Source organism: Sinocyclocheilus anshuiensis, unplaced genomic scaffold (assembly GCF_001515605.1).
Source record: "Sinocyclocheilus anshuiensis isolate Anshui unplaced genomic scaffold, SAMN03320099.WGS_v1.1 scaffold257, whole genome shotgun sequence".
NCBI classification, from domain to species: Eukaryota; Metazoa; Chordata; class Actinopteri; order Cypriniformes; family Cyprinidae; genus Sinocyclocheilus; species Sinocyclocheilus anshuiensis.
The window spans coordinates 2,075,819-2,087,419 of NW_015539889.1; the positions used below are offsets into that span (position 1 = coordinate 2,075,819).

The window sequence follows — 11,601 nt, forward strand, 5'->3', positions numbered from 1 at the left end:
ATCGGTGGGGGGGGGGGGGGTCTTTTATACCCACTGCATATGTATGTGTGTGTGTGTGTGTAATACAGAAGGTTTACATTATATTTAAAATATATTATTATATTACATTATTATATATTAAAATATACAGAAAAATCATTCATTTCACAAATCTTTTTAGTATAGTGCAGCCAAATGTAACACATTGCCCATGTTTTAATGCCACATTAACAGGTTTTAACCCCATGTGGGAGGAGACACTTGTGTTTACGCTGCACATGCCTCAGATTGCCTTAGTACGCTTTATGGTTTGGGACCATGATCCAATTGGAAGAGACTTCATTGGACAGAGAACCATAGCATTTAAAAGTATGATGCCAGGTAAATTACATACCATTCTGTGACATTATTGGACAGAGAATAATGTATATATTTACATATTTTTTCAATAATTTAGTCAGTCAGCCTTCTATTATTTCCTTGTTCCACAGGCTATCGACATGTCTATTTAGAAGGTATGGAAGAAGCATCTATCTTTGTCCATGTTGCCATTAATGACATCACAGGAAAGGTAACTTTTTATTCGATTTTTTGCATAAATCTATCTTTTGTCATTGTTTAGAAATTTTGACTGTTGTTAATCACCATTTTAATATTATAAAATTGTTCTGCTGATATATTTATTACCAGGTCAAATCAGGCAACGCAGTAAAGCAGCTAATCCAGAAAACCCTTATGCAGACCTCTGAAGATGGCACAAGGACATCTTTTGGTCCGAACTTCCTGCGAAAAGGTGCTGGAAAGAACCAAGCAAAAGTGGTGAAGGGCTCAGCCGACTGCTACACCAAAGAAGACTTTCTAAACAGACGTTACAGTGATGACGTGAGCTCGAAAGGCAGCAGGAGCACCTCACAGTCTGCATCTTTGCTCAGAGGAGCTCAAAGTGAACCCCTGAGAAGGGCACATAAGGTCTGTTTTCAGGAGCCAGAAGGATCTCATGAGGCACGGCGCCACCTGTCCTCCATCACATGCTCTGGTGGAGCAGGAGTGACTACGGACTACACCAACTTCGCATTTGATTCAAAAGACAGTTCAGATTTTGACATTCAGACTGTGGTTCAATCACACCTTGAGGATACCAAAGAGTTGACTGTTCCAAAACGAAATAAACCGGAGTGTGAGCCTGCAGATGTAGCAATATCTAAGATGAAGGTTCCTGCTTCTAGACTGAATAATCAGCCCTTGTCGAAGCAGATCTCAGGTGTTAAATCTGTCATTGAGGCTTCAGAGCAGGAACCTGAGATGTATGAACCTCAACAACTTACACATGAGTGTGAACCCTTACATTTTCATCCAATACCTGATGGTATACTAGATCCTTCCAGTGGAACGTTAAACACCAGAAACATGGTGCTCAGGAATAAATTTGGACGTTCTTTAGATGGTAGGCTTAACCCTCAGTGGCAGCCATTGTCAATCCCCGCAACCCCTGTGCTAAGCAGACGCATGAATGACCCAGACACACCATCTTCCAAAGATTCACCATTTAAAGGACGCAGATCACAAAGCGTCCCAAGACGCCATCCGCCCTTGCCACCAAACACACCCCATCACATTAGGAAAGACTTCCTCAACCAGTACCCTCTCCCTCAGTGCAGTTACTCTGCAACAAAAAACTCTGTTCCTAATAGTCACAACCTCGTTGAGAGTGAATCAAGCAGCCTAAGTAGTTTGGACAGCCTTGACCTGAGTACTCTGCCATCCCGTTTCCCTGACAACCAGCAGCAGACAATGGGCACACTGCAGAGGGAAATGAATGCTCTGTTTGAGCAGAAAATGTGTGAGATTCGCTGCCATTCACCACTGTTTTTCAGAGGTGAGTCGTAAGGCACAGAACAGTGCCTTTTTTAAAATGATAAATTATGTTAAATGAATGCCCTTTTCATGCTGGTTGAAATGTCTAGAGCTTGAGTAAGACAAAAATCGCTTTTTATTTGACCTTCCAAGAGATCTAACTGATGTTAATTTATGGTGGGTTTTTAATCTTTTTTTAGATTCATCAACATTGTAGAAAACAAAACATGCATGTGAAACTTAAGAAACTGAAATAAAATTCCACACTGCAATTATGGATATAGACAGATGCTAAAGGAAGAAAACCTTTGTACAAGTATTATCTTGTTTAAATCTTACTCATCATCTCATGCTATCTGGGCTCAAAATTCATATTTTTTCCAAAAGGAGCTTGGAATGTTGCATTTGGTTTTTTGCATTTGGAAGCTGCAATTCACAGTTTAAATCTAAACATATGTTTCTACTCATGTTTGTTAAAAAATGCAATCACACTTGGGTGTTAAATCGGGTTTATTAATTCATTAATATACATGGTGCCAGAATGCATACCTCATTTGTGATAGTAAGAGTAGTATGCTTTTAACATCATTTTATGTATTTTTACTTGTACTTTGTTATAGGCATTTCCTTGCATTTCTGAATTTATTACAAGCATTTCCTCTGGTGTACATAACTGAACAAACATAAAATCAAATGTACTCCTTTTTTACTTGTCCTCAATCTTTGTCATTCATTAACAAAATATATTTTATATTTAACATTTTTGATTCATAATTCTGGTCTAAAAAGTTTCTATATTGTTTCAAGATGGAATGTATGAGAATAATCTAATACAAACTGCATGATATTTTGCTGCAAGATTAAAAAAATCTGTCTCATTGCAACCGCTTTACTGAACAGACAGGTAGCTTGATTTAAATGTAAAATGTTTTTTATTATTATTATTATTAAATTATGTATAAAAATAGGGGAGAGCAGGGTGATTTGGGCCTGTGGGGAAGTTGAGCCACCCCTTGTTTCTAGACAACCTTAAACAAAATTGGTGATGTGACCACAAATATATGAGAGTTGTCCATTTTACTCACCCTGTGATAGAGAGAGGCCTATGGAATAATTGCTAACTACATTTAAGTTCAAAAAACATTTTTTTGCTGTTCAAAGTGATCTTTTTATGTTCAAGGACTCATGCTTCTTGTGTCTGAACAATTACAGACAAATCTGAAAAAATATCATGTATTTGTGCTTTAGGAAGTTATAATATGAGGCTGTACTGTTAGCATGATGTTAGCTCTAAACTGCTGGACAATACAAGTTTGTTAAAATGGTAAGAGTGGGGTAATTTGAGCCAAAAGTCCTGGGCTAAGTTGAGCCAGTGGCTCACCCCTTCTTATGATAAAGTATTATTTTTACTGTAATTCTACATTATAATTCATTAATTTTAGACCAAACATTTTACTTGTTCTTTGTTTTAAACTTTACATTTTAAATAGGCCTTGTTTATGAAAATTGGCCATTTAAGTTTTTATGAAATTGTATTTCCCTGCAACATTTGTAAGTGGGATGTTGAATACTATTAGCCCGGTTCTGTAAGGTCAATTGCAGTTTGTTTGATTTTTGATTTATTTATTCAATTATACTTTATTTTGTTCTGAAATTTTTAAATAATGAAAAAAATGCCTTCAAAGTTGTGAACTGTATCTTTAAATAAAACTTTTAAGACGTCATCCATATATCCATTCAATTATCCAAACCTCTTTGTCCTTATTAGGGTCATGGGGAGCTGGAGCCTAACTCAGCGTCTTGAGCCACAGGTGGGGACATTCCCTGGATGGATGGCCAGTCCATCACAAGGCTCACACATTGATTTTCCGAAGTTGTTTTTATTTAATTTCTCTTCCTTTGATTTAGCATGAGGTGAAAATGTTCAGTTTTACTTCACCATAATCAGTTCAACTCCATGTGGCTCATCTTACCCTCTCCCTAGGCTCAATTTACCCCTCACTGGGGGCAAGTTGAGCCAAGAGACCATCTTTTTTTTTTTTGGAAACCCATATTTTGAAAGCAGTTTATTTTAGACCCAAAGTGATTATTCCTAAGGATGCACCACCTCCTGAAATTTTTGTACATATTTAAGTTGGACCCATTACTGTCATGTGCTCGCATTAAACACACCATTAGTAAAAACTGGATCAACTCACCCCACTCTCCCCTATCTGAAATTTAGTACATCTAATCTAAATCAGTTAAAATATAAAATGTTAAAAAAATATATAATTATCTAACTTGAGAAATAGTAATAATACCTAGCACCAGATAATGTACAAACCTATGAACAGTAAAGTCGTTCTGCTATGTAAGACTTGCATATTACATCAGTGTTGTTGAGCATTTTATGCCTTGTTTTTGTCTGAGGTTTCCTGGGCTCCCTTTGTGTTGATCATTCTCAAACGCTGGCTCAACTCCTGAGTCAAAACTGCGCAGCAGGATTTCTGTATGGATGAGAACAGGTTTATTTTCACAGACTGTATTATAATAAACAAAAACACATATCAAAATGTGCTACTGTACAGTTGAAATCTGTGCTTAAGTTTAACAACCACTAAAAACCTGTAAATGTTCTTCCAAGTGTGGTAGTTCATTCAGATGTGTGTGTGTGAGTGTGTGTGTTTATATTGGCATTACTTGCCTTCTGCTCCCCTGCAGTGCTGCGAGACTTTGAGGTGAGTTCAAACAAGGAGAGCAGCACTCCAATCCCAAGGCCTATAGCCAGAACCAGGAAGATGCCCTTCATGCTATGGGCCCTCAGAGACGAGCCTTTGGCACTATCCGGTATACAGCTGCTAGCCCACCACTTAGTGCGCAGGTACGCCAGCTCCCCAGCCTCACTCAGCTGCAGGATAGCCACACTTAGGTTCTTGAGCATGGGAGATCCTGTTCCAAAACATACTGTGGCATTAAAACCATTCACTGCAAATTGAACGAGACAATGGTAAGTAATCAAAGTAATGGGCATGGCAAAAGGTGGCGTGACTCAGAGGTAGCGCTTAAGTAGCGCTTAAATGAACCTGGTAGCGGTCAGGTGGTACAGTTGTTACATGGTCCAAGTCGTAGCTCACAGAACATTCAGAGCTTATAAATTGTAATTACGTGTTCTGGAGCATGTGAAGGCTTTGGCATTGATAGTGCTGGCATAGAAACACATAAATCAGCTCTGAGTAGAATGTCTCGTGTTGTCATCTCAGAATTACGGGAATTACAACATTGGCATGAAAGCAGCGTAACCCCTAACCCTAACCAGTTAGAAAGACCTTTATCCATGCCCCTACCTTTCGGCACGCCCTAATTTTTCGCCAGGCACACTGCTCCAGCCTGCAGTTATCCCTACTTGGATTGAACTGCAGCAACAGCTGAAACATCAAGATGTCTTGTGCCTCTCTTTAAACAAATAATTTATCCCAAAAAAAGTTATTTTTCGGGTAAAGGTTAAAGGAATAGTTAATGGAAAAATGGAAAAAAATCCAAGATGTAGATGGCTTTGTTTCTTCATTAGAACAAATTTAACATTCCATCACTTGCTCACCAATGGATCCTCTGGAGTGAATGGGTGCCAGAATGAGAGTACAAACAGCTGATAAAAACATCACAATAATCCCACACGACTCCAGTCCATCAGTTAACGTCTTATGATGCAAAAAGCTGTGTTTGTAAGAAACAAATCCATCAAAGCGTTTTTAACTTCAAACAGTTGCTTCCAGCTATGAGTCCATAATCCATAATATTGCTTTCTCCAGTGAAAAAGTCATCTTGTCTGAATCAGGAGAGAAATACGTTTAGATTAAGCAAAAACAGCTCAAAACTGTTCAAAACAAATATGTGGATTTTGTTGTGAGAGGACAACAGGGGATAGACTTTTTCACTGGAGGAAGTGTTATTATGGGGGGACTTTATAGGGGGCAGTCGTGGCCTAATGGTTAGAGAGTCGGACTCGTAACCCAAAGGTTGCGGGTTCAAGTCTTGGACCGGCAGGGATTGTAGGTGGGGGGAGTGAATGTACAGCACTCTCTCCCACCTTCAATACCACGACTGAGGTGCCCTTGAGCAAGGCACCGAACCCCCAACTGCTCCCCGGGCGCCGCAGCAAAAAATGGCTGCCCACTGCTCCGGGTGTGTGTTCACTGCTGTGTGTGTGCACTTTGGATGGGATAAATGCAGAGCACTAATTCCGAGTATGGGTCACCATACTTGGCCACATGTCACGTCACTTTTTTTTTTTTTTTATGGATTATGGACTATAGTATTTTGGCTAGCAGCGATGGTTAAGTTAAAATGCCTCTATAAATTTGTTTTTACAAACACGCAGCTTTTCACTTCACAAAGCATTAATTGTTGGACTGGAGTCGTGTGGATTACTTGTGGATTATTGTGATTTTTTTATTTTTATCAGCTGTTTGGACTCTCGTTCTGACGGCACCCATTCACTGCAGAGGATCCTTTGGTGAGCTAGTGACTTTACGCTACATTTCTCCAAATCTATTCTGAAGAAATAAACTCATTTACATCTTGGATGGCCTGAGAATGAGTAAACTTTTACCTAATTTGCATGTTTTGATTAACTATAGCTTTAATGTATACGTTTTTAAACTCCTTTGGGGAAAAAAAAATCCAATTTCACTCAAACTGTAGTACATTTCACAAATAATTACAAAGAAACAGCAAGTAACACACTGAATTTAACATGCAATTTTGTGAAAGAGTAAAGACTAAAATAGTATTTTCTTGTAAAACATACTCTAATAATCTTTATTTACAACTGTGATAAATAATTTTTACAGTGTACATCCATTTTAAAAATACTGCTTAAATATGTTTGTCTCACCAAGAGGAGTTACAATGCTGTAACCTCTCATCCCGATGACCTCATGTGCCCGGACCAGTTCACAATGCCGTGCCACAGCTAAGTCCAAGGACACTGATTCACCAATAAAAGCATAGTTTCCTTCCTTTGCTTTCTGGACACCCTCATCCATGGAGGACACGAAACTCTTTCTCCGCTCCATGTGCTCATAGATGCGACGGTAAGATGGGTTATTCGAGTTCTGTGCAAAAAGAAAACATGTTAGGAGATCTTTTCTGTAACATCTGGCAGGAATGAATTTGAGTAATCAGAAGAATGTGCATATAATTCATGTGATTAGACCTTAAAGAAGGCGAGGGTGGAGGAGCCGGCGAGTGTTCCATATTCTACTACATCCTGATTAGCCAAGTCCTCAAAACCTTTAATCATGAGCGGTGCAGAGTCAGACCCCTGAGAGGAACTGAGGCTGGAAAAATAACAGGCCAGGAGCACCACAGCAAACAACCACCAGGTACAACTGATAACCCTTCCTGACACAGCTTTAGGGTGAGGGCCTGCACCTGCAGAAAGCAAAACAAATGAGAGGAAAAGACGTTAACCTTTCATTATCAACGACTGAAAAGTAGTTTGCAGGACAAATAGCTGCAGGCAGCAATAAAGCACACCAGTGAAATATACCTGACAATACAGTATCTGGAAATTACATTGTAGGGCTGCATATTCCTGTTTTTAAAGTCGGTTTAAAGGATATAAGTATATTATTGCTTATATCTTTTGATATGTAGGAGGTGCAGGCGTGAAATTTTGCAGACTCTATAAGGGTATGGCAGCGATGACATTTTCCAAGTTTTGTTTTCTTACACCAAAGCATCTCTAAGACAGAGCTTCAGAGACAGAGATTTGTTAATGCACTTAGTGCACTACTTTGGCCTCTTTATTGCCATCTGTGGTTGAAAAAAATTAAATGCTGCTAGCTAGAAAATTTTCTGTTTACGGACAGCAGTGTTATTATCATTGACTAAAACCATTAAAAGCATTTTTGTTAGTTTAAATAAAGCTGAAATAAAATAATTATTAGATGAAAAACACACTAAATGAAAATTAGAAATCGTGCCTTGGCAACTAACTAAAATAAGTTTAATTTGAAGCACTAAAATGACTAAAATAACTGAAAATGAATAAAAAAATAAACCTAAATAGTTATATAAAATAAACCAAAAAAAAGGTCTGAAAAACTAAAATAAAGCTCAAATAATATAAATATTATATTACTTTAAATTTAAGTTAAAGCATCTGGAAAAAAATATTACTAAAATTTAACTAAAACTGAAATAAAAATAAATTAAGCCTAAATAGTATTATTAATACAAAATGTTAATTTAATATGAATATAATACCATATTAATATTAATACAAATAAATTCAAAAGCAAATAACAAAATTAATATGAAAACAGAAAAAATAAATACAAATGCTAATTCATAATATTAATAAAAACTATATAATAGTATATAAATACTACTAAATTAACCCTGACGGACCTGATGTAAACATGAAATTCAACTTGACCACTTAAAATATAAATCACTATTGTAGGAAAAACTTCCATTGTGCACCAATAAGGATATGCGAAACAATTTTTAACACACAAAAAAAATCCAATAAGTCATTATTGTTATAGTCTTGATCTGAAATAATTTTGGTGAAGATTCCACAGATGTTGCAAGAGATGTAGCGAACAGTACATAAACCAGATCAAAATGGCCATAAAATATATGGTAGACACTGGAAAGATGATCAAATATTTCCTGCATTCAAAGGGTCAGGACTTTGGGGTTTTCAGTGCATGACCCCTAAAAACTGCTCATACATTAATTTAGATGATTACCTTGCAGACTTAGGGCTCCCGCTGCATACCACAAACTGTGGAGAAGAGTGAAATGATTTGGCTCTGTCTCAGGCTGACTCCATTCACATGGACTCAACCTTGATAGAAAAGACAAACGCAGAATTTAGTTTCAGAACCCTATTCAGAAACCATCCTGGAAAAGAGTACAGCAGTTTTACAGTTTTACTAATAGTATTGTTTAAAATGTTTAGTGTAGTAAATGAGTAAGGGCTCTTGTTCTATGTGTCTCTGGTGTTCTCCTCCTTTCTCTGACCTTCCCACAATGCAGATGCAGACTGCAGTCACAAAGTATGCAATCAGGATGCCGAACCAGGTCTCCCCAGAGAAGGGGGACAGGAAGTCAAAAAACCCGGCCTCTTCAGAAACGATATCTTTGCGGAGGAGGATACTGATTCCGGTCTGCATGTAAGGTTTTGTCATTCCCACAGCCTTCTCACGGGCAGCAGTGAGAGTGAGGGGAGCCATGGCGAGATCAGCTTCCTGTGAACAAAACACATGAAAGGTTTGACACTACTTAGGAAGGATTAATATCATTGAGATAATTTAATTGCCGTGCTGGTTTTTGATTTATATGCATCAGTACAATCCCAGTACTACTGTGTATTGTGTAAAGCACATCACATACCCCTCTAACAACCTCCCCAATCATTCCGTTCCAGTTTCCACTTTCATCCTGTCGGCCATACGCTCCATCCTTTACCAGGTGAACTTTGTATTTGAAACCCAGTTTCTTAGCCAGCTCAGCGAGCAGATCCATACAGTAGCCTTCCAACTGCGAGCCCTTGCTCATTGTGTAGGGGTCTTGCTGAAATTAAAAAATGTAAGATAATATAAGTTAATATAATCTAAATAAATTATTCATATAATGAAATCATTGCTAATATAAATAATATTAAAACACAAAATAACATAACATTTGATCATTTTTAACTTATTTTAATCCTTACCTTTATGGTGGTAACTATCAGCTCTTGCCTTGCTGAAATGGAAAAATTATAATAAAATATTATTAATAAAATGATTATAAATACAAGTACATTTATATACACTATCGTGTCGTAAGATTTTTTTTTTTAAAAGAAGTCTCTTATGTGCTCACCAAAGTTGCATTTATTTGATAATAATGATATATGATTATAATTTAAAATAAATGGTTTCTATTTTAATATATTTTAAAATGTAATTTATTCATGTTGGTGAAGTTGAATTTTCAGCAGCCATTACTCCAGTCTTTCAGTGTCACAGGATCCTTCAGAAATATGAAATAATATTCTAATTAGCTGATTTACTGCTCAAGAAACATTTTTCTAAATATCAATATTGACAACAGTCGTGTTGCTTAATATTTTTGTGGAAACAGTTATACATGGTGAATAGAACGCAATTAATTTCAAATCTCTTACCTTGCTGAATACAATTAATTTCTTTAAAATAAAAATTCTAACTTTTGAACGCAAGTGTAGATAATACTAAGATCTCATCATAGGACCCTGTTCATAAAGTCAATAAGCATTTCAGTTAAAACAAAAGGTTGAATGAAATTTCAAGGGATTGAAGTCAATAAACAAAACAGAGTCCTACTGAGTAAACACTTTTGAAAACCTCAGATCTGTTCAAGAGTGCGTTTGTTCAAAAGTGACCTCAAGTTGACACAGAGAGACATGGCCAAGATTTCAGTGGCTCCTCTATTGATCTGCCAAATCAGTTCACTGGCTGGGAGTCTCACTTCCTGCTGCATTTCATTTGTGTCACAAATAGCTCCATCTTAAAGTAGCCAGAGTCATCAGAGAACCTTTTGTTCGGCAGCAATCTTTAGCGAAAAAGCCCCATCCTCGATCCGTCTGCGAATCTCAGGGAGCTGATGAGTGAATGGCATGGCTGCGTCTGGGTTTCCGGAACCCGCAATGTTTGGCTGTGTTTTTATACTTTCTCAGAAGTGAGAGACAACAATCTCATTGCAGGGCTGAACTGTGACTAATTGGAGTTACTGTTTTTTTTTTCTTCACTTGATCACGAAGGCCTGGTAAGGGCAGTCAAAGAGTATCTGAAGCTAAAGTTCGGCGAAGCCCTCAGGACTCCATCAACACCATAAAGTGATGCTGACACTCATCAGCTCCTCCTATTGAATTTATGACAGACACAGAGGGTCCTCGACATGCTGTCATAGCTTGGCATGACTTAAACACTGTTCTGCTTGTTCAAAGCTTTGAATTGATTTATAACCATTTTTGAGAAGGTTTCAGCTGGCTGACTTCCTCTCTGTCAGAATGGGATATGAAGTGTGCCAAGCAGGATGTGGTCACTATCTTTGATGATGTGCCCAGCTGACTGTTCAGCCATTTATCATATGACAGGCCTGTGAAATTCAAGAACTTCATGCAGCGAGGACAAGACGAGTTGGCACAGATTTCATCATAGCTGCTGTTTATGAAATTACACGAGATGCTGTAAAAGTAATTAATGCCTCGATTGTATTCCTTGCAGAAACAGAACTGATTCTAAGATGGAATACAAGAAATAAAATGATGTGCTGCGTGATGCCATTACATCATAACAATTTCACATGAGACAAAAACACAGTAACTGCAGAACACAGGAATATTTATCTTTTACATTATATATCAACTTTAGAAATACCTGCTATGCAGATCTCTGACCCCAGCAGCAATACTATGCATAAAGAGACAATTCCCAACATGTTGCTGGTTCTGACCTGTAAGCCAAACAGACAATCTGACTGTTTATGTATTAACACATTTTAAAACATTTCTATATTAACATATTTATATATAATATTTACATTAAAAAAACACATGATGACGACTTACTACACTTACAATATTAAATGTATACGCTATGTATAGTCTATTTTATTACAATTAATAATACTATAGTCCTCTTTCTACATACACATAGGCTATTTAGTATTAATAAATGTAATAAGTGGTCAGCATGTCCTTTAAATGATATATATATATATATATATATATATATATATATACAC

The 11,601-nt window shown here is 37.1% G+C and overlaps 2 protein-coding genes across 2 annotated transcripts in view; one reads left to right on the forward strand and one right to left on the reverse strand.

Moving 5' to 3' along the window:
- Positions 1 to 210: 210 nt before the first annotated feature.
- Positions 211 to 3,443, forward strand: LOC107685665 (uncharacterized). The gene is made up of 4 exons (XM_016482338.1): positions 211 to 360; positions 471 to 550; positions 670 to 1,855; positions 2,034 to 3,443. Exons 1-4 carry the CDS (start codon positions 225 to 227, stop codon positions 2,048 to 2,050), a joined length of 1,419 nt encoding a protein of 472 aa, XP_016337824.1. The 5' UTR covers positions 211 to 224; the 3' UTR covers positions 2,051 to 3,443.
- A 57-nt stretch (positions 3,444 to 3,500) lies between these two features.
- The window catches only part of LOC107685669 (probable glutamate receptor), a 10,014-nt gene continuing 1,913 nt past the window's right edge, over positions 3,501 to 11,601 (reverse strand). The window contains exons 3-11 of the mRNA XM_016482347.1: positions 11,235 to 11,310; positions 9,545 to 9,576; positions 9,223 to 9,402; positions 8,851 to 9,077; positions 8,577 to 8,674; positions 7,031 to 7,248; positions 6,710 to 6,929; positions 4,520 to 4,764; positions 3,501 to 4,322 (exon numbers count right to left, since the gene is read on the reverse strand). Coding sequence (XP_016337833.1) covers positions 4,224 to 4,322; positions 4,520 to 4,764; positions 6,710 to 6,929; positions 7,031 to 7,248; positions 8,577 to 8,674; positions 8,851 to 9,077; positions 9,223 to 9,402; positions 9,545 to 9,576; positions 11,235 to 11,310 — 1,395 coding nt within the window. The 3' untranslated portion in view covers positions 3,501 to 4,223. The remainder of the gene's footprint in view (positions 4,323 to 4,519; positions 4,765 to 6,709; positions 6,930 to 7,030; positions 7,249 to 8,576; positions 8,675 to 8,850; positions 9,078 to 9,222; positions 9,403 to 9,544; positions 9,577 to 11,234; positions 11,311 to 11,601) is intronic.

What these genes read in the sequence shown, in the direction of transcription:
- LOC107685665 (XM_016482338.1), top strand. Translation starts at nt 225, where the DNA reads ATGTGGGAGGAGACACTTGTGTTTACGCTGCACATGCCTCAGATTGCC. An exon ending in ATTTAAAAGTATGATGCCAG is followed by an intron (nt 361 to 470) that starts GTAAATTACATA and finishes CTTGTTCCACAG; the next exon opens with GCTATCGACATGTCTATTTA. An exon ending in TTAATGACATCACAGGAAAG is followed by an intron (nt 551 to 669) that starts GTAACTTTTTAT and finishes ATTTATTACCAG; the next exon opens with GTCAAATCAGGCAACGCAGT.